Raw genomic sequence first — 23,965 nt, forward strand, 5'->3', positions numbered from 1 at the left:
TTTGCTACTCTTTGGTAGTGGCAGCTCCTTGCTCAGTGAGCTGCCTTGTTCTGCACTCTGTAACTTTCTTGAGCATTAAGAGGGGACTGAACTCACAACTTTGGGCTGCAGTTCTGGCAGTAAATAAGACATCTACTAAGGGGATTAACTGGGAAGTATCTAAGGTTTACACTGGGGTGCACTTACATGTAGGAGTGCTATTTTGTACTCATAACAGAGACTGTTTGCCCCAAATCCTCTTCATCCCAAGCTGTAATTATCTGCAATGCCAAAAATGTTAGTGTTAGGCGCTCAAGGGAGAGCCAGGCTGCTCTTTAGCCCAGCTGGGTTACCACAAAATCATTAAACAGATTCTTGCAACTTTAAGCAAGTCTGTGGTTGCTAAACTTGCTGTGGATTACATTTGTCTGGATAGTTTCTAAAACACTTGTGGACCATCCACTCCAGCATTTTTTTAGTAGCTGAAGCAGTTAGGTGAAAAGCAGAGAGGAGGCTGTATTGACTTCAAAACAGACAATTAACTGTTCCATAAGGCTCAAAAAATGTTTGGTTTTTAGGTCACAGATTATAGACTTCCAGGATTAAAAAAAAAGCCAAAACAAGGCACAAAAAACTAAACTCCTGTCTTGACTGGGACAATTAAGAGCATTACAGAGGTTCAACTAAAGATGTTCTGAATCCTCATCCTGGTTTTAGGTAGAAAAGCATCAGAATGATCATCCCTTTTACACAAGGCAAACCACAGCTGCAGGGTTTTTTCTCTTCCCTCCTCATAGTAGTTCATATTAAGCATTGATTTCTTGTAATATGTAATTTTTGAAATTAACTTAAGCTTTGAATCATTTGCAATGCAATTTTTTTCACACTTTCAAATGAAAAAAAACAAAGAAGAAGCCAGAGGTATTTAAAATACAATTGATTTTGCTTAAAGAAAAGCAGTTGAAATCCCTGTGTACAATGCAGTATTTGCATATTTATTGAATTTGAAAATTAATACAGATTTATTGAATTTGAAAACTAGAGCAGGAAAGCTACCATCCTGCAAGTACACATTGTTAAGGCAAAAAATCTTAAGTACAGAGTTACAAACAATACCTCCCTACTACTAAGGAAGTGTCTGGCACATGCTCCTCGGCAGCCTGGGCCGTGGAGTCCCTCCCAGGCCAGCGCCACTGAGAGGATTGTCTGTGCTTTCAGTGTCAGCAGTGCTTGGGACAATGGGGCAGTTCATCATCCTGGGAAAATTACAGATTGATTTTTCTACACACAACGTTCATCTTGATTTAACATGCTTCATTCCAGTTGCATATTCTGGTTGAGTAGTGGATTGTTTTAAAATAAAAACAGCTGCAGAACCCCTATGGCAGATGAAAAACAGTGGCAATTGATTAACTGTCTTTATTGTGAAGTTCATTAAATTTGATGTAATTGATTCTGGTGATTCAAGGTTTCTACAAATCTCAGAGCAGCTGCTTCAGAGGGATTGGACTGTGAGCCTTGGCAATTGAACAGCTCATAGAGAAAACTAGCAAATAACTTTATAAAGTAACTTTTCTGACCTTCTTAAATGACCATGATTTATTCCAACAGAGTAGAATAGGACTCACCTTGTTCTCTTCTGCTGTTTCCCTCTCCAGCATTGCGTGAGCATGACACTGATGTACTTTGAAGCAGAACCAACTGGCCACAAGCAGCCACCTGCCTTCTCCCAACATCCTTTTAAATTCCCTGCAAACATTAGGGGCTGCACATGCTAGGAAAAAATGGGACCACCTGAGCAACAAGGTGACCAGCAAGCAGCTTTGCTGCAAGTGGGAATACAAGAAATGTCATGGCCTACAAGCCCTGACAGGATCTAAGCCTGCAAAGGCTCAGCAGGGTATGAGATTGATGTGAGGACACAGCACCCAGGTACTGCCATCATGCCTTTTCCTGGGGCCTCCATCAGCTGCTATGTGCCACCTTCCATCACATCCCACTGTGAGTGCCAGGGGATACTGAATGAGCACCGCCAGCGAATGAATGGTGGGTGTAGTCCAGTTCTGCTGTTCAGAGTATGTGGGGTGGAATAGCCCCAGAGCAGAGGAAGGGCACTCCTGTCTTCTCTCAGTGCTCAAGATGCTTGGATCTCATCATGCTAAGATGATCAGATCTCAGAGCAGCAGCAAGAATTAACATGGTAAAGGTGCCACTGCTGGTATTGGGTCTCTCCTCACTTCTTCAAGCTCCCTTCAAAAGCAGTTATTGCAAATTCCCCTCTGGTTAGCCTACTTTTACGACTTCTGCTCCTTGTAAATGTCTTATTTTTAAACAAGCCACCATATGGGGGAGGCAGGAAGCAGAGCAAGCAGCAGGCTTGCCAACAGCCAAGCAGCAGAGGTGTTGCCTCAGCTGAGGAGCAGAAATGCTGAGATGGTCTAGCACCTCATTGGCCAACCAAGCACAACAGAGCTGCTGGAGCTGCCATCCTTCCTCTGCGTGTGCTCAGCCCAGCACAGTGCACACACACAGAGTGCACACACACAGAGCCTCTCCTGTGACAGTAAACAAGGGCACCGTTGCCAAACAGGCCCTGCAGGTCCAGCAAGTCTGGCCTTGGGTAACCATCCAGCCTCCAGCGCCGAGGTGGTCTGGCCTTGCAGTCAATCAGACCATTACCTGGCTATTCATTAACAGTGCTCTCCCAAGCATAAAATTGGCTTTTCCCTCACTGACTAATTACAAACCAGTATAGCCCTCTCCTTAAGTCAGACAAGGTACTTTCCAGCACAGGAGCTCTCCCTGCTGGAGTGGGTCCAGAGGAGGGCCAGTAAACCAGTCAAGAGGGCTGGAGCACCTCTCCTATGAAGAAAGGCTGGGAGAGCTGGGCTTGTTCAGCCTGTGGTCCAGAAGTCTCTGGGGGGAGACTTTACTGGGGGGCTTTCTTTTCAATATATACCATTTGTAAGAAAGACTGAGAGAGACTTTATCGAGGCCTAAGGACAAGAGGCAGGTTTTTAGCAGAAAGAGTGTAAGATTGCACGTAAGAAAGAAATTTTTTGTAGTGAGACATTGGAACTGTTTGGCCAGGGAAGTGAGAGATGCCCCATCCCTGGAAATGTTCAATGGGACTACAAAGAACCTGATCTCAAAAAAAAAATGTCCATGGCAGAGGGGTTGGACTAGAAGACCTTTAGAGGTCCCTGCCAACCCAAACCATTCTGCGAGTCCGTGACCAAGTGAGGAGGCCGCTGTTTGCCAGGCAGCAGTGTTCAGCTCCCAGCAGCTGCATCAGCTTTTAACTCTGTTCTACCATAGCCAAAGCTTGCTGTGCCCAGCCTTGTAATTAATCCATAGTGGGTTTGAAGTTTTGGCTGCTTGCAAAAAATTACAAAATTTAAATTGAGAGAAGCATGCTGTAGCTTGGAGGTGGAAGCCTGGCTGACACTACCTGCCAGCTATTTACACTGGTTGCTGTTAGAATCTTAATGGGATAAGGAATACTCAAAAATGAGGGAAAAACGTAGATAATCAATTTTAGAAGAGAGCAGACCTACCTAAGCTGTTAAGGAAGTTACAGCCAGTCTTCTCTTTAAACAAAAGTCTTTCCTCTATCCCAGAAACTTACTCTGCAGAGTGTTTCTTTTATTTTGGACTTCCACAGCTATTATGGCAGTAGGAAAGGCCCCAGGACAGGTGCTGGAAGCCATACGCTTGCTTCATCAACAGGCTGGAATGAGGTGAAAAACAACTTTAAAAGTGCTACACAGCTAAATCATCCAACCTTCTCTCCATCTAGATGGATGGATAACAGGTGCCTGCAGGAAACAAATATGCTGAATGTAACAGGAGCAGGATGCAACAAGGAAAAAATCCAAACTCCTATTATTCCAGGTACAATCCTCAGAATAAACCCTTGACACATAAAACACAGGAATTGAAATCACGGGCCACTTTGCTGTTAGAGCTGCTGCTTTTTCTGGACTGGTTTGGCAGTCTGTGTGGTCCTCCCATGATCATCTCTACCTTGAACTTGAGTACCAGAGCTTCAGAACAGAACACCAAAGCCTGACACCAGAGAGCTGCAGGTAACTGATTGTCAGAAAGATTTTTAGAAGACAACACAAAGAATGAGACAAGTCCTGTGGGGGACTTTTCTGATCTGTGGTTCAGCTGGGTCTTGGGCTGATCCAGCCCTTCCTGCAAAGTTTTCCCTGGTTTTGGAGACAGCAGCCATGGTTGCAAGGACCAGACGCACTGGAGCGATTCAAGTCTCTTCCCCCAAAAGGCCAGTCTGTGCTCTCAAGTCACAGCAGCCTGCCCACAGCCCAGGGTTGTGAGCATCCCAAACCCATCTAAACATGGGCCACCACTGTCATAGCAGGTCATTTCCAGCTGGAAAAGAGCAGGCAGTGGTACTGATCTGGCTGAAAACTTTCCACCCTCCCCCGCAAAAGATAAAAAAATAACATGTTTGAGGCAGCAGAGGCCACAGATGGGCGTGAGGCTGCGCAGTGGCGAGACGCCAGCAGCACTACGACAGCCCTCAGGCAAGACCTGTGGTCACCTCTGCTTGTCACCAAACCACAGCCAAGCTCGCATGCAAGATACTCACAGCCACGGCTGCTCTTCATGTAGGGAAATGATTACAAGAAGCCTTACCTGAACAAAGCCTTCCTTTTGTTAATTCTTAACCTTCCCTCCCCCTGCAGCACTGAGCACTTTGCAAATTTTGCTTTCATTTTTAAAGGAAGTGACCCAGGTCTCCTTGGAGGCAAGAGACCTCTAGGCTTCACCGGCCTTTGCAACCTTCGTAAGTTACTACTGATGTGCTTCAAAGCTTGGCTAGACCTCAGAGTGTGCAGGTCCATCTCACTGCTTGCAGTTTAAGCCATGGGAATGTTGCCAAAACAAAACATAAAAGGAAATTAGATGAAAAAGCAAACAGAGGCATTCAGGAAGAAAGGCTGCACTGACACTGCTTTAAAGACCCTCCTCTTGCCCCCATCCATTTTATCAGCCCATCCTGTTAGCAAATATTAAATGCAATTGAAAAAACACTAAAAATACATAATGGTCATTTTCCTACTTGAGATTTGGAGGAGCAGATTGAACTGTCTGTCCTGGGGTGGTTTTTAATGAACAGTGCAGCTTGTCTGTAAGTGGTTTGGCTTCCATCTCTGTTCCCCATAAACACGTGAAGTATTTAATGCAGGGCTTAATTGAGGTTGAGGTACGTAATATTGTTTTCTTTAACGGCTGTTATCCAAGTGAAAAAAGGAAAGTGTTTTAAAATACAAGAAGATGCTTTTATAAGTCCTGTTGTGTAGCATCACCAAGACAAACCAAGTTCCTTTCTGCAAGGGTCAACTGCCAAAGTGAAACAAGTGCCTTTCTCCAGGGAAGATTAATCCAATATATACACCATCAGCAATGTCAAAATCTCTATCAAGGTGCTTAAGTTTGTGCACCAGGGCATATAAGAAAAAAAACAAAACAAAAAAAAAAAAAAAAAAAAAAAAAAAAAAAAAAAAAAACAACCACAAAAAACACCTGACCCACAACATCAAACAGCTTGGGGCCAGTCTTACCATGAGTCAGGTAATGATGTTCCTGTCCCCAGTGTACAAACGTGTGCACCACTGTGCTGCCATAATTCCCAACAGCTGCAGGAGTCCAGGGTTGCAGGTTTTTCCTGTTGGTTTGCAACACGGAGACAGCATCTCCCCATCATCAGAGATGGTGGAAAGGAGACTCCCATACAGGAGGGACCAGCAGAGCCTGCGCAGACCATGTTGGAAAATGGAAACTTCCACAACGGTGAAAGCTGAGAGAGGGACAAGAGCTCCTGCTCTGGCAGACCTGCACCCACAGGACAGAGCCAGTGCCATGAAGCCCGTGGGCCAGACAGAGGCACCAGTTTGTTGTCCAGTCTGGAGGTATATTTTCTCACTAAATACAACATCAAGTCATGATGCAGAGCAGAATTCAACAGCCTTTCAGCCAGGACGCCACCAAAGGGACAGATTGCAATCTACAGATGGCCTGATTTAGAGAACAAATGACATTTATCCAGGCTAATACTCCTCTGGAGTATTAAGGCATCCACTGTCTTCCTAACCTGAGGAACATCCTGTACGTACAAATACAGACATACAAGGTTACCCTCCAAATCAGGGGCCTAGGCTGCCTTTGCTTTCCCATTGTTTAGAAAGTGCAAGACCTACTGCTCCCATCTTCATCACTCCCCTACCCCAAAGGTTTAGTACTCCCCTGCAGAAGAGAAAAACCAGAAAATCCTCCCTAGAAGAGAACAGATTTCTTAGGTACTCAATTCAGAAGGTGTCTAAACTATCTCCTTGGAATTCTTCACTAGAATCAAAATCAGACCCACCATTGTACCCAAACTCATTTCATGAACAAGAGCCCCTGAATGAAGTGACAATCCTTAAAATACACCTACATGCCCAACCCAAAATATAACCATGCAGTCAAAGTCTGTAGTATGGTACTATCTCTGTACTGTCATAGAGACGGAAAGCTACATCTAAAGCCTCCTGTGTTTTCAGCAACTGACATCAAAATGAATGATTCTCAGCATTCTCAGGATGTACAATGAATTAGAATCCAAAGGAATCACAAAAGCAGATTTAAGCGCTTCCCCCCCACCCCTTCCCATTTCCTAAAAACAGTATTTAGTTTCCAAAGGCAACACCCTTTTAAAATCTTTCATAAGAATGAGTTCTTACTTCCCTGTGTAAGAAGCCCAAGGATAGCACCAACTTTATGGAAAGGGAGGCTGCTGCCCTCTGAGAAACCTCTATCACAGAGATAAGGCATGACTAGAAATTCTTACCCAAATAAAACTCAGAAAGGGAGTAATTGCATCACCCAGCCTTTTGGCACCAAACCTTAACAGGGAGTCTAGTTTCTTTCAGCTTTCTCCTCTTTGGAGAAAGAACCTCTGTCCATAAAGATCTCGAGAGCACTCAGATCTCACCTGCGGAAAGCAGGTGGACACCTGGTTTTAGTTAACATGACTTATGCCTGGCAGTCTGGGATTTAGATGATGCTATTTACTTACTACTTATTTGGAGAAGTTGAACAAAGGTGCAAGAAATAGATAACCATGGGTATTACTATTGCCCTGAGCAAACCCTGTTTTCAACCAACAGCTGCACAAATCACTGAGAAGTTTAACCACACAAAAATAAAGCTCACACACACCCCCCCTTACTTTTCTACAGGCACAAGTATTAACCTAACTGTGCTTTGTTATGAAGCTCAGTCTCTAATTCAATAGGGGGAAGAGATTACACGACCTTCTCTTCTCACAGGCTTCCAGCTCCTCTGCCTTTGAGCTTTCCAGGCTACATATCATGGCAGCCTAAAAATTTCCCATCAGAACTTCTTACAACCTGAGATAAAATTTCAACTTGTTCTTAAAAATGGGGTCACCTCTCTATCCAGCTTCATCTAATTGCTCTTCTTTCTTGTTACCAATTGAATTTGCAGTTTAACTTACATGTTCACTCACTTCCAATATGGCCTTTACTGAGGAAACTCCCTACCTCCTCAATTAGTGTTTTCCTCTCAGCCCCACTTGAGTAATTGAGTTATTTCTGTGACCTGCTGCACTACAGAAAGACACCACCTACTCTCCAGTTTCTTACCACCTCTCCATAATTATGGTGCTATAAGGGAGGTGCCAGAATCAAAATAACTAATAAAGCTACTCAACTACCTCTGCTTTACTGGAGATTCATTCATGTCTGACAAACCAGAACTTTCCAGACCTATTCCAGACAGTTTAAAAGATGTGTTAACACCCTAGTTGAAAATATTGCAGCACCTGCTTCTTTAGTGAGGCAAGAATGCTTAAGGTAGTTAAAAAATTCCACCTCTACCATCAACTGAAATGTAAAATGCCCCAAATAATCAGAAGTTAGTAAGGCTTATAAAAACCTTATTTGAGCACTTTCTTTGTAAAACCATCTCACTTTAAACATATCAATACGTGGCAAAAATCCTTCCTTGCATCTTGGCCCATTTATTAATTACACTTAGTGCTAAAACAAATCCACATTTTTAATGTGAATTTATCTACCTTCATTTTCTTACTGCTTTAGTATTCCATGTCTGCTAAATTTAAAGCTCATTAGTAATTATTTCCCATGTGTAGGTATTTACTAACTGAAATTAAGTCACTCTTCAACCATCAAGTTAATCATGTTGAGCTCCCACACAGCCGCCTTCTGGTTTTTCCAGTACTTTATTCCTATAGCTCTTCCCTGAGCCTTTTACAGTCTCTCCCAAACAAGAGTTTTCCAGGACTGGTTACACTAATGAAAACAGAAACAAGATACACACAATTTAACTGCATGTCAGTCTTTGATCAAACAACTTCCTTCAGCCAAGTACCAAGTTTGGATGACTGTGTGTGTAATGTGTGTACTTTCCCAGCTTTAATTCACTTTTTCCTTGCATTTAGGTTCTGGACATATACATAACGTGGACTTCAGTTATTTCCTCCCAACTGAGTAGCTTCAAATCTGTTTTCATGACTGTATTTTACACAGCAAGGCAGGCTGTTTTACAACAGTAATTGACTAACTTCTACTAGTTATCTGTTATCTCCAAACTGCTTGGGTTGTACCTCAAGTAATGTCTGAAGGTCCCAATCCGTTACCCTGGAGCAAGGCCAGGAGCTGGTTTGCTAAGCCTCGATGGTGTTTCCTTGCAACTGAATGGATTAGAGATGTTGGCTGAAATCACAATTTCTCGTTTGTGTTACTCCTTATGCTTATACTGTGAAGATACTGAGACTCTATCCTTGTGCTAGTATCTGCCCCTTCCCAAGAGCTAATTTGTCAGGAAGCCAGAAATCACTTCCCTGACAGCACTGTTTCCTGCAAGAAGCAGGTTCACTCACTATCTTTTGTCCCCTACCCCAGCATATACAGCCAAGGGCTCCCCTTAGAGAGTCCTCCAGTCTCTGATGTGTTCACTTCCAGAGCCATGAATTACTAGAAAATGTATGTATGTTCAAGTCAAGATCTTTTATTCACAAAAGAGAGACTCAAGGCAAAATTATTTCATTAGCTCTCTACTCTCAGTGCTTTTCAGACTCCTTGTTTTGGCTTTGGGGAAGACAAAGGCAGTGAGTTAAACAGAGCACACCAAGTGTGGCTCATGTGGGAAAAAAACCAAAATGTGACTAAGCAGGCAAGGCCTAGGTTCATGAGGATACTTACGAGTTCCCTTTGACACAAACTGCAGCTCATCTCTGCACAGCAACACACCTTTGTCAAAGTACTTCCTGAGAAAACTCCCACTCAAGGACAGCCCGAAACTGCTGCAGCCAAATCCATTTAGGGGACAGGATGGTCACAAAGCTACTCCTAGGAACCCCTTCAAGCTGAGGATGAAATGGCTGAAATGACACCACTTCTCACTGATGGACACCAAGCACTCTCGTAGCAGGGTGTGATCACAGAACCACAGAATATCCTGAGCTGGAAGGGACCCAACGAGGGTCATTGAAGTCCAACTCCTGACCCTGCACAGGAGTTTTAGTTAAGTTCCAGCTGATGTTTTTAACATAGTCACATAGAAACCTTGCAATCTTTGGGATGCCGAAAAAATTTCCACTGACTGATGACCATAAACATTAATCCATTCTTGATGGTTATTGCCATAGTGCTCTTCAGTAAACACTGACTTTGGAGGATTTACATGGATTTAAATATTATCCTTCTTTCTTCCTCCTTCCCCCTCACCCCCATCTGGAAAGAATTATTCCTCAAGTCAAATGACAATCATTTGAGTCATACAAAACAACATGAAACCAAGACTGTCAGTAGATTTATACCACATCCTTTAGGGGTTTAGCTTAGTTTCACATAGTGAAACATCTAATGGCTTTCATCATTTTCAACAGATAATTTGAAATTAGCCATACCACATACACAGCAGCAGATACATCGTTTCAAATAACTCTTAACTGGTATTTTTCCTGTGCTATGTAGAAACAGAGTATGCTATTTAAAGCATATTTAAGCATTCAGCTATTTTTAGGGTTTTTCCCTGCTTCTGAGTACAGCATTATGCAAAAATCAATAGATAAGAGATTATCTTGTTGTAGAAGACATAGCACACTAGTCATACGTGGTTGGCATTATTCTAGATGTAAATTTGGAACAATATTAAAATTTAATCTCCTCCTATGGTGTTTCATGCAGAGTTTCCAAAACAAATAAATGAACCACTGCTTTTGTGTGTTGTCCCCACCACTTTTTTTTTTTAACTATAATTTTTATTTAAATAAGACACAGGAACTTCTATACCGAAAAAAATACAAAACAAAAGCCACACATTTCCTTGTGTAAAGCAATATTGTGTGATAACTTGAATACTGTTCAGCACAGTGGCTAGAAATAACAGTACAACTATGTACAAAACTTTAAACAATATTTGACAAATTTCTACAGCTGGATGTAGAATACAATTGAGATAAACAACTGCTGGGAAATTTACATGGCAAAGCATTAGCTTTAACACATTTGGTTCAAAACCTTCAATTCTGCTAAGAACAAATGTGCATTTTAATTAATATTTAGTTTCTCATGGAAAAAATATAAAGAACATGTAATGGCATTGCCAATATTGTACAGAGTTCAGCACTGACCTAAAAACCACTCATCATATCCCCTGGAAACCTAACACCAATAACTGAGACTATAATTTCTTATCTGGACATAACCAGAGCATAAAAAGGTCATCATTCTGCAATGTTAGTCTAGAAAGAAAAATATTAAAAGGAATTGATACTTACATAATGAGTATTTTCTGCCCTTTATCTTCAGTCTATAAAATATATAGTGTTTTCACCTAGGCCTGAGATTAGTAGGGTTAAAGATGGCTGTTGTGTTTCATGAAGCTTTTTCACATGAAAATGGTTAGAGACAGACCTCTCTCCTTCTACATTTTCTGCAAGGGGAGTCAAAAAACAGTGGATGTTTTATAGGCTGCAAATTCCACCTTGTAAGACAGCGTTAACAAAAACTCAGTAATAAAAAGGAAGCAATGCTTTATTTCCATAAAAAGCACATATCTAGTGAGTAGTGGCTCACTCTCACCCCCCTCTCACCTCACTAGTGGTGAGGGGTGGCTCACTCTCACCCCCCTCCAATCTCATCTCCAAAAGCAGAAAAAAACATAGAAGAGCAAGTTTAAATGCTCCTAGTAGCTGCAGGCTACTAATCTCTTCAATTCCTGGAAAAGGTGAACCTTATTCTCTTAGGAGTAGACAGCATAAACAGAGTTCCAATGAGCTGAAAGCAATGGAGCAAGAACACCGAGTTTATTTTGCCTTTGGGGTCCTCTTTGTATCACAGAAAATTATCTCTGAAAGCAATGCTCCTCTTTTTCCAGTACAATAGAAGAGCACCACAAACCCAATCTTGCCATGTACTGTTTTGAGAAAGTGTCCAGCCTGCAAAACCAGGACTATTTTACATGGATTTTTCTTTTATTCACACTTAAGGAGGGGGGAAAGCACACTTTTACACACACAAGTAACTGAAAGTCATGGGAGAAGCTTTAAGTAACATGAACTTAAAACTATTGTTTTCCCCACCCCTCTTAGAACACCCACTTGCTACTTCTGGACTTTCACCCAAACACAATTACTCACTACATAAATAAAACGCTGCTCTTCTAACACTGCTCAACAAAATCTGAAAACCTATTTCCAACCAGCAAATGAACGAACATTTCCAAAAGAGAAACTAAACATTAATTTGACTTTTAGACGGTAACAGTAGCATTTCACATCCTTAACTGCCAACAAAAACCTTGAGAGGAAATCCCCAATCGCCCCCTGTGAAACCTGAAAGAATTTCTGTCCTTTAACAAAAACATTCTTGTCTTTCAAAATCCTCTCACACACAATGTGGAATGTTTCTCATGTACAGCCTAGTACTGAACACTTTATTTGCAACAGTTTAACAGTCATTAACTGAGCAACACCTGAAACCTTTAAATGCCACAATTTTACATCTATTGAAATGACAGTAAATGCAACAGTTGTTTTACTTGTAAGCACATGACAAAGTGATATACATCACAGATTTGCTGGTTCTCCTCATGTTCACCCATGTCCAGGGTCATCATTCACCTGGATCTGAATGCACTTATTCCAAGAAAGTGGAATGTAATGAGGAAATATTAATGCATAAAACAAGGAAAGGCAAAAGAGTGATGTTCCCTCTTTAGCTTTGTAGCTGTAAAATATTTTATATTCCAATATGATATACATTCCAAGTTACCTGAGTTTACACTTCAAGAGAAGTACCTGAAGCTAGGCCATAGGGTGGGCACTGTGCAACTGCTGTGGCCATTTTTTTTTTTTTTTTTTTTTGCATTGTGTGTATTACAGAAGTTAGAAACATAAACACCTGGATCAATTGTAAACATAATTCTGAAGTACAGTATTTTCCATAGGACACAACACAGCAAGACATTTTCTATTCAGACAGGCAACATTTTTTTATATATAGAGAGAGCTTATTTATACTGTAGAATTTGAAACAGAACACAGGACACAGTACTAATCTGGTCAAACGTACTATGAAATGCATAGTCTCCACTTAAAACGCTTAATGATATATGAATTCTGCAGGCATTACTGCTTTCTCACCAAAAAATGCTGAATATGGATTCTGTCCCTGCCAAGAACAGTGTTGAGATATTATTTTGAATGCTGCTAAGTATTCCGTGGTGTTCTGAAAGGTTGCCACCTCATGCAGATGTATCTGAACTAGGATCTCCTCACTCCTTGTCTCAGGGCAGAGGCCTGCTCCACCTTGCTCTAGATTAGCATGTAGCTCTGAGGAGAGGAATGGTCTTCAGTCTGAATTTCTTGCAAAAGCGGCTGCTGCTGCTGGGACGGTTGCTGTACCGGGATCTCTGGGGAGCCCATTGTGCTGGTGTCATCTGACAGAGATGAGAAAGAGACCCGGGACGAAAGCTGCTCAACAGTCAGGGTGCTCAAACCTGTGCTTTGACCAGAGTTTGGAGAGTTCTTCAGCGTCAGGTCTGAAGCGGGAAGGAGGGGGCCCAGAAGTTTTACAGGACAGAAAGCTGATCCGGTTGGGATGAAATTAACCTTGTTTTTGTCAGGACATGAAAAGAGAGGGGCTGAGACAGGCTGACGAGACCTACAACAAGAAAAAAGATTATATATCTGGCCAGCTGAGATGTTTTTCACATCATGAACTTTGTGGTTCTACACATTGCTAAAATGTGAATGACAAGGAATGGGATTAATTGGACAGAGGGGCAAACATCTTCCATATTGGTAGTCAGCTAACTGATCCACAGCATTAAAAATAGTACCATCACAAAAAATGACTTGGTAATTACTGGACAAACATGCAACTTCCAGCACAAAAAATCTGCACTACATATGCACACGAAAAATGCCGCAGTGAATTTCAAATGGCACAAATTTTTCTTTCATAGGCAATGCAGCAACAACATATTCAGTCATTTTAAATCCCTCTGAGGACCTCCATAAAAAGACCTCTCCTTTCCCATATTCCATCATTTGTCTGGAGGCTTTTTCCACAACCCAACATTGCTCCCTTCACCACCCAGCAGGCAACGAATGTTGTTAGAGCAAGAAACGTCCCCTCCTTAATTCTTTCATCCACAGGAGCTTAGCATGCAACCTCAACAGCATGTGCTGTGCTCAAATACTGCTGGGTCTAGGGAAAAAAGACATGATGTCCAAGAGTTTAACTTCCAATTTCTTGCTCAGCAAAAATATTGAGCCAAGTCTATGCCATAAGCATACTACCATCTACAAATGTTTTACGTATCTTTCATTCCATTTTATATGTTTAATACATATCAAAATGCAACCTATGCTTGAAACTGGTAATTATGACAAGGAGAGTTTCTGTTTAAGCCATGAAAATTTAAAATGTTATAAAAAATACATGGAAAGAGGTTTAAATAAATGCTTAGGAAATTAATGTACCTTATCTTTCCTGCTTGGATTTTTGTTGCGTTTTATAAGTGCACAAAAAGAGGTAAAAGACTCCATTTTCTCTTCACACCAATGTAAACACTTCAACTTCTCTTCTGCACAAACTATAAGAATAGTTTGCTCCTGAAAAACCCATCAGCTGGAATAGTTTATTCATCTGCAGTTGAATAGGCTCAGTAAACAGGTTTACTGCTTTGCAGATACCAGCTGATATAAAAGGCATTACTTACGACATTTCCTCAAAGACCTTCACTCGCTCACATCCCTCTGGGGGCTCTCGTTTGAACATGTAGCTGTTGTTTGGTTTGGGAGATGAGGCATACTTGGGCAACGGTGAGCTACTCCCACTGTCTGAAAATTTAAAGCAGTTATATTACTAGAGATTGAGAGTGCTTTTTAATTAAATTCGATTTCCAAACAAGATGCCTTTTTCACAATTTAGCCACTACGCTGGTTTGCTTCTACCACAGCGTTTCCTTTATTGCAGGCTACTTCTAACACCCTTGTATAGCACATTTCTTCTGAATAACAGCTTCGGTGCAGCAGCAATCTATCGCATAACAACACGTAACAGGAGGATATTTTTATCCAGAACACTGCAATCGGAACAAAGCAGAGCTGTGATCCTGGAAACAAATACATTCTTTATTACGTAGTTCAAAAACCATAAATGAACAAGGTAATATGCCTAATACATGCAGAAGAATTATGAGTGGTAATGAGAAAATGCCTTCTCACTGTATAAACAGTGTTATTAAAAATGTGCATATACACCTTGTGTCTTATTTTAAAACATAATTCTTCACTGGAATGTTGACCTTATTAGTCTCGTGAACAGCTCAGAAGCTGTAATAAAACAAGTTTGTGACACAGGTACTGCTACCTCATCATTACAATGTCTTATCTTACTTGCTTCACAGTTGTGAAGTTGCTTTAGTATCCAGAATAAAACTTCTGCAGTTTAATTCTCTCATCACTACTGGCTATATGATACAGGTATTCTTCATAACTCCAGCTGTATGTGTGTATTGTAACCAGACACACGTAGAATTAAAGGTGTGAAGATCTAAGACAAAAGGCAATGGGCAGATTTGTTGGTACTTCTCAGAAAGTATGAGAGAAGGCTCAAGTCCAGTAATGACAGCAGCACAAAAGTTTGAAATATTACGTCTATGAAAGGGTTCCCTTTAAGCAGTCATGCTAACAACATCACAGTGAATGCATTAAGGAAATAAAGTAGGTACAGAAATAGCTATCCACAGAAAATTAGCTTTCTGCAGTGGCTTCTACCTTTTCAAAGAGCAACATCTCTCCCAGGGTTGTATTAGTGGTTCCCTATGCCCTGCTTAGGATTACAATTAAAAAATGAAATATTAAAATTAAAGGGGACCCAACTTACAAATACACCTTACTTGGAGAGAAACAGCTGCTCTTGCTTTAGCTCTTTTGGAATCTTTCCACTAATGTGGGGTACCTTATTTTTAACTCAAGTTTATAACTTTTGTTTACTTTGCTGTTGTGCATGTGTGTCGCCTTTCAGCTACCCAAGCTTCAAGCACTATGATCTAACCTCACACAAGTGGACAGATTTGTCTTTAACAGCTTGCAAAGAGTAACTACACAAACTTTTATATTACCATGACTCCAATACAAAGGCTAATATTAGCTGTTTTGAAACATTTCTGCTTCCTCTTACAACAAGAAACAAATCAACTCAAATGTCACATTTCCCTTTGAAGACTTATTATGAAAGATACGAGGAAAAAAGTAAGCTGAAGTGAACCTTAGTAGCATATTGATTATTCAGCTCTTTCCTGCTGTAGAGTGAATACAGAACTTCTATTTACAGAATTTTTGGTGTTAACTACTAAGGCAGAAAGTGCTTAGAAACGATACAGATATTTGCCAAGTTGGGAGCATGATGGTCCTGTTGGCAGCTTTCCACTGTTGGCCCACACTGCTCATTCCAAACACAGAAATCATTAACAGAATCCAGACAGTTTGTTTCCTCCTTCTAATATTTAAAACTGAAGATCCAAGTTTCTATTTAAAAAATTAGAGACATAGAATGTACTACTGTTCATTTCACCAAATAGTGGAAAACCATGGCAGTACATTCAAGGGAAGAATCAAACAGAATTCAAAGTTAAGTCAGTTCTTGGAAGATTCTAAATCTTGTCTACTAGCCAGTTCAGCTTTCAGACAAGGTTTTGGTTTAGTTAGCCCTGTCTGGCTGAAACTTTCTATGTAGGGCAGCTGCTAAACAAGTATCTCTCTTTACCCTCCCTGCTTTTAAAGCCTACGAGTTGTTAGACTTTCGTTCTGACCAAACGCACAGCATGCACTATTTGAAGAACACGTGTGGCTGTGAGCAGACCCGCACGTACAGGCCGGGTGTTGGGCGAGAGCAGAAGGGGCTGGGAACACAGGCCACAAGCGGCAAGAAGTGGAATTCACAGCTTAAGACAGTCTCCACCTGTGTATCCTGTAAGCTCTGCAGTGCTAATCTATCCCATCACTAATCCCCGACAACACAGACGCAGCAAATCTCGAGTGTTGTGCGAGTGTTTGATTTGTGCCGTTGTTGCTCTCTGAGGCCCCAAGGCCGAGCCCTCACGTCCCACCAGCAGGGGGCGCCCTGCCGGCGTGTCCCAGCCCACCCACCCCATTCCACCCCGCTCACAGTGACCATGGAATCTTTGGGCAGTTTTGCTGCCACAAATGCACAGCAGACAATATGGAGCCTTATCACACGAAATTTCTGGACACATACTTAAAACAGATATATTCTGTTATCTAGAAGACATTTTAAGATTGTCATTAAAACACTAAAAATACCTTTTTAACCTCAATACCAGAAATTACAGCTTACACACGTTAGAGCAACTAAAGAGGCTAACTAAAAAAGAATCCGTAGAACAGTTTTTTGAGTGACAATACTTAAACAAAAATTTGCCAGTGAGCCTTGGGATTTGTTCTGATATGTTCAAAAACACATAATAAGACTATCCAAAGACTTCGCTAACAACCTCCCTTTAAAAAACTACGAATCAGATGCCCAGAATTTAACAAGTATCTTCAGTTCATCTTCATGAACATGTTACTCGTAAGAGCCTGCTAGCAACAGTGGGACTACTAAATGCTATGTAAAGGCACCTAAATCAAAATCCCTGAAAAACAGGGTATACCATCTCTATTTGTCCAAAAAGCACCCCCCAAATTTCATCTGCTTATACTTTCAGATGCCTTTGAATTTCACCTCTGTCACAGCTGCCGAGAATGCTATGTAGGGCTCTGAATTACAGTTTCGTGGACCAGAGCATCACAAAACAGATCTAGTGAAACCAGTGGTTTTAATATAAAATCATAAAGCCAGGTGCCATGAAAATACCTTCTTTCCCAACCCTTCCTTGTCTGCTCTAATCAATACTGTGTTCAGAGCAATACTGTGGGCCTTTCCTGAAAATTAGCTTTCACTTGCTTTTGAAAAATTCAATTATTTAACAGCTTCTTGCAAAAAGATAAACCCAACAGCTGATAGAGTCCAAAGGACAGCTGTGAGGGCCTCAGGCCAAAGCACAGCTTTGCACAAAAAGTAAAAGATGCTTTAGGAATGTAAAGCAGTGCTGTGTCTGTACGGATCATGGGCTCCTCTCACTGCTTATGTCTCTCAGTCAAACTAACCTTCCTTTCTTACTCAGCAACACACCCCGGAACCATTAATAATGCTGATAATTCCTCTTTTTAATGGTAAACCCAAGTTATTCCCATCAAGAGGAAAATCAAGCATTGAGAAAAGTAACAAGAAAACATAGTTAAAACATCTACATTTGGTTACACAATACATTTTTCTGAACTTAACAGGCCTCACAAAAAACTGATGATGGTTTTCCTCTAGCATCACAAAAGCCTTTAAAATGAAGGTGTGGAAACCTTCCCAAGTTTTTATTGTACAGAGCAGGTAACATCCACAAAAAATGTAATAAATTGTCCCTCATAACTTGTTGTTCTCTGGTATTTCTACCTATACTGCTCATTTATCTATAATTTAATGATTTTGAGTAACATTCAGAACAACTGGCCTGTACTATCTGGATGATCTAGAAGTAAAAAGCACCTTTCTGACTATGTTTTTATAACCTCTGAACAAATTATCTTCTCTTGGAAAACTGCTACATATTTTCCTAGTTTTTAATCTTGCCCTTAAAGAATTAAGTTGTGATGAGCAGTTCAAACTTTCATTTTTCATATGCACAGTATTACATTCCTTACTTAAACTGATTTTAAAATGCCATCATGATGACTTAAAAAACTGGCTGTTTATCACCATCACCTACACACTACTACTGGAGAAAACTTTTGATACAAGCCTAGCATTAAAGCCAGTCTTAAAACCAAAATCCACAAATAAGTATCTACTCATAAATTTCACTCCATTCAGCTGTTCAAAAAATACAAGGCAGGAGATAAAAAGCCTTGAAAAGCATTAAAAAGGCTAGATGCACTATTTCAAACTGTCTTCACTCGCTACTGCCAATAAATGTACTGCTGAAAATTCCCATTACTGTGATAACAAAGTACTAACTGCAAAAGGAATTATTCATTTCCTTGCTTTTTAACTTATATTTGTTATCAAGACATATATGAACCAATTTACCTGTCAAGATGGCTTTTTGTGTGCTAATACTTTAGTGGATGTTCTATAGTGAATCAGTCTTGACAACATATTAAAATTCACATGCGTAGTCTAAGAGGAGTATGGTGGGGGTAAGCTAATACCACTGTTATTTTTGGAGCACAGCCAACTATCATGTTGACTTAAGACTTTTACTTTAATGTGGTTAAGTTAACCCACCCCCAGTTCAGGATTTGGGCAGATGGATTTGTTTTCCACTACTTCCTTTTAAATCCAAGATGGGAAAAAAATACTTTTCAGAAATCAAGAAAAGCTAGTATTTCTCCTGCTGAGTTCCCCAATCCTATTCCCAAATTACCTTAACAATTAACAAACAGATAGTATTTACAGAAAAAAGCTTAACCTTACCTATAACCTCAAAATACTATCTTTAGCTTATTAGTAAATATATGCTAAATCTTAGAAGTTTTCATTTCCTCTGTGAAACTTACTCCTTAGTTTGCATGATTTACTCAAATCCTACATCCTCCATACTGAAGTCCACGTTTCAGCTAGCTGACCAGAAGCACAAGGGTAATTTTATTAGCAAACTGTTGTCAAAAAAAAGCCACAGTCTTTTTCACACTGGTGCCTACATTCCCATACTCCATAGTCTGTCAGTAACTTTTAATTACTGAAATTCCAGTTGTACTCCCACTATAGAACCAAACAACATTTTACAGACTTAAAAAAAAAAAAGCAGGATATTGATAAACACATAAATTATTCAGAATTTTTGAGCTGTTATGCAGCATACACAGAGAAGTAATTACTCTCCATCAGGTTGTTCAAACAGGTATCTGAACTCCTCACCAAATAGCTTCAGGTGGAATGTAAGAGTTCAGAAGCAGAGTACTTTTAAAAGCAGTCCAAAACTTCATCATCATTTTGAACAGCAAGCAACTCACCTACAGTAAATATACAGTCTACCACAAACCTTCCTGAAACCTTTCTTAAATGTCAACATGTTACAGTCTGAATTCTTCACATTAGAATCTTCATAAATAATTAACTGTTTGCTGTGCTCCTCTGACGTATTTATGGAAGATGTTTGTGAAGTTTCACAAACAAGAGGGAAAAAGATATGTAAACAAACAAAACCAATTTTCAGATAAATCCTCAATCCCTCCACAGCCATCAAACAAAAACAAAAACTGATGTAATGAGTAAAATGAAGGTAGTTGTAAAAGCAGGACATCACATGCCTCCCATAGGTAAAGGCAGGCCATTCTACTCTCACCTTTATCACGGTCATAGAGTAAATCTTCTGTTGAACAGGGACTCCCATCCTGAGATTCAGGAGGGCAAAAGGGAGAGACACATGGTGAGTGACTGCTGCAGCTGCTGCTGCGCTCCTGGACAGACGGAGTCTGAGTGTCAATGCTTCGGGTACTACTACTACGATAGTGAGCAGGTAACGGGGCCCTTCGACCGTCAGGGATATCCAAAGGCTGCAAGAGAAACAAGCAACTCAAGTTACAGAGAAAAGATCAAACTCACAAGCAAGGTCAGCCTGTAGCAGTCATAAGTGGAGGCCTTAAGAAGAACAAACAAGGCATTTTTTAAAGAACAGAAGATCTCACACAAGAAAATAATGCAGTGTACAATGGACACAACATACATTAATTACGCTGAGTACTGGGGCAATGTGCACATGTTCCAATGCAGTTAACATCCACACTTCAACACATGCCAGTGCTATGTTTTTATGGTTTTTATGACAGTTTAAAAAAGCAAACCTCCCTCTCTAATCATACTTAGTACTACAGTTTTCAATAAAGGTCACTGTTATTAAAAAAGAAAAACAAGTACCCTGACAGAGATCACATTTGGATAAAAGGGAAAGTAGAAAATGTCAAATACAATGGCATACTATTGCCGTAACAACCAATCATAAAAGGAAACCATCCGAGTTTTGCTACTAAGTTGTAATTCTTTAGCACACCCCTACATTCCATCCTTCTACAGAAGATGCACACACAGGCTTGTAACAAGGCTCACAGGCTTTGTCTTGAACCAAAGCTAGCAAGCTCTGCCTGCCCGTATCAGCCTAGCTGGCACTGGCCAGAGAGATCCTGCATCCCATTCTGCAACATACTGCATAGACATGTTCACAGCAGTAGATTGGCACGCTCTACTTACTTGTCCTTCCCAGTGGAAAATTAGCTTTTTTAATAAAGACAGTGCTGCTTTAAATGTAAGGAATCAAATGGGAATTAGTGTCTTGCTTAGAAGCGAAGGGGGAAAATTGCCTGCAAGATTTAAACAATTTTTATTCTCACTTCAGGAAGAACTGTGTCCAAACCATAGAGAACAGTTTAAATGTTCTAGCTACAAAAAAATTAATGTCTTTTTCCTTCTCACTTCAAGAGAACATTTTTATTACCTCTCTTCCCCATATATTCCAAAACTGTAACAGCTTGTTCCAGAGCCTAAAATTCAACCCAACGCTTTTGCTAGCAATGAGGACATGACACCTATTGGCTGAGTATCACATTCTCCCCTTTTCAGCAACAGTCTATCCAGAAAACCACCACATATTACACAGAGAGGCAGACATAGCAGAGCAGGAAGATAATTTTCTTCTTATGAGCCTTCCAGTTAATACCATTTCATATTTCAAGTAAGAGCAAAGAAACACACTATAAAGAGAACATTACAGTTGCTCCATCAAATGCTGTAAGGTTTGGACACAGCTGTGTGGTCTGTTCCAACAGCTCAGTTCACATTGCATATGCGTTACAACACGACTGCACGTTCTATTCCCACCACCCCCAACAGGCCCTGACTCATTCAATGCACAAGACAGACCTGCAGCACTGTAGCGTTTGTTACACAAAGAGAGAAAAAACAAGACTGAAGCTGTGAAAGAAAACAGTCTCATAATTATCATAACCAAACCAACAAAGAAAAAAAAAAACACATAAAAAAACAAAACAAAAACAAAAACCAACAAAAAAACTGTGATGCAAAACAGCATTCTTATTTCTCTCTCTGCCACAAAAATTCTGTGGGATGTCAGGGAATCAACTGAACCAACCTCTGTCTTTTACTGTATCTCTTCTGGATGCCCAGTTTACACAGGTGTGATCTGTAAAAGTATTCTGCATTAAGAGATCCAGAAGGAGACTACACCCTGAACTCCTAAAATGGAATACAACATCCTGAGTTACCTGAAGAACGACACTACAGAACCCTGATGGATTTGTTTCCCCATCCATAAAGTGTAAGTAGTGTCTTTCTTCTCACATAACTGCGATGTAAAGTGAACAAAATTTCAGACATACTCCTATTAAAAAGAAGCAAAATCTCAGGAGAAAATTCAGATTTCTGACTTCAAAGCAAGGTGTAACAGTAAGCATGAGGACACAAAACTAAGGAGGAGAAAAGAAAAACACCCAACAGCTGCTCATTAAGGGCATACACTATGGTCTATGTAACAGGTAAAACAAGGATTCCAGGGAGGGAAAAAAAACAGTAAGTGATCACATAATTAAAGACTTCAGGATAACACAGATGTTCTTCCACACCTGGATGAACAATGTAGTCTCAGCTAGTCAGGAAGTATATCCCAAATCACATATTTCAATCTCCTCTGAAATAAAGCCTGAGGTACAAAAATAATCCATATTTTTACACACATATCTAAAGATACACAAAAGCAGAAAAAGCTAAATATTTATCATACTTTCCAAGTGCAGTAACTTTTAAGGCATAGAAAATGCCAGTTAATATCTCAGATTACTGTGCTTTTGTATTTATCTTTCCCTTAATGCTGACAAGTGCAAAAATCTCCATGAAAATACCAACTAAAAGTATTTTGCTTGTCAAAAACTTTATGTATCAAACCTGATCAACATAAAAAAACACTTCTGAAGTTACTTTTCATGAGTCATGCCCAAACTATTCTAAAACTGAAGTTCTCACAACCTTACAACATAAGAAAGAGGGTAACTAATTTGGTACAGCTGCTATTAGTTTCCGTAATGCCCAATGCATGGAAAACAACAAGAAATTACTGCATTCTATACACTATTTCTTGAGGGGTTTTTTGCAAGTATGTCCAGTCATTTATTTCCCTTATGCCAAATGCATTCTGACAGGACACCTGTCCATCCCTATGGGATGTGTGTTCTTGGACACAGTTACATACTGCTCTCATCTCCCTGCAAAGGTATGAAAATGCTCCATTTGACAGCAAGCATGCATTTCTCAACACACTGTTAATGTTCACCTATCTGTTTTCAGTATTGATCTTTTTGCTGGAAAAAACCCCAACAATGTTCTACTTAGGAGAATCAGGAATGCTACCAGTCTGTAAAAATACTACTGATGGGAGTCTCCTCACAAGCTGTACATCTATCTGGGAGGCAACTCCTTGAGAGCAAAGCATTCAATGCTATTGATTTAAAAACTTTCCTCTAGACTGGAACACCAAGGCCAACATAGGTAAGTGCTTCTTCCTGCTGGCATCAGTGCATCAGATGAGGTGCAAGTGCAAAAAGCATAATGTATCCTAGGAAGGAACACTTGGGAAAAACAGAGTTTTCAGATGAAGGCTATGAAGATTTAAGTGAGGATCCTCTGCATCTGTGCAAAATAAAAAGTCCTTTTATTACAGGATTAAGTTTCCAGATGGGTACACAAAACCACCTTGCCATCTCCTTCCAGCAGCATTAAAAATCAAACAAGGAACACAGTAATCAGTTTACTTACATTGTGTGACAGTCCATCAAAATGTCTTTATTTCTAATTACTTCTGTATACTTGATAGTTCCAGTAGACTGTTTTTCCTAACAGGAGGCCTATGAAGACTTCCGTGTTCTGCTACAGGGCACTTTTCACGATTTTCACTCTTGTGTTCCATAAGCGGGAACACCTCTTATCCCTTAATCCCTACAAAAAGTCCATCATCTTATTGTACCTCAGTCTCCAACGTTTGTGTTGTGGAGTCACAATGGGACAAGGACAAAAGCCTGCAACAACTTCAAAAAAAGCTGATTCCGTCTTAAAAGTTATGGTGAGAACAGAGACACACCATCACACCTTGTCAGAGTTAATCAGCAGGTTATAAAAAAAGGAAGCAAAATTAATCCAAGATTTTTGAATAAATTAAACATTTATAATTTAAGCATTAGAACATGAATTAAAAGTTTATTAATAAATTTGAGGAGAAAGAGGTGATTGAAGTGACTCAATAAGGACAACTTATTTTTATGAGAGCAAAAAGAAAACACCTTCAGCTAACTAAGCAAGAT

General features: G+C 40.2%; 1 protein-coding gene across 1 annotated transcript in view; it reads right to left on the minus strand.

Annotated features, from left to right (window-relative positions):
- Positions 1 to 10,359: 10,359 nt before the first annotated feature.
- The window catches only part of GLCCI1 (glucocorticoid induced 1), a 54,372-nt gene continuing 40,766 nt past the window's right edge, over positions 10,360 to 23,965 (minus strand). Inside the window, 3 exon segments of the mRNA XM_039549262.1 lie at positions 10,360 to 13,199; positions 14,263 to 14,383; positions 19,948 to 20,158. Of these exon segments, the coding sequence (XP_039405196.1) occupies positions 12,851 to 13,199; positions 14,263 to 14,383; positions 19,948 to 20,158 (681 nt within the window). The 3' untranslated portion in view covers positions 10,360 to 12,850.

This window comes from Corvus cornix, chromosome 2 (genome assembly GCF_000738735.6).
Source record: "Corvus cornix cornix isolate S_Up_H32 chromosome 2, ASM73873v5, whole genome shotgun sequence".
NCBI lineage: Eukaryota > Metazoa > Chordata > Aves > Passeriformes > Corvidae > Corvus > Corvus cornix.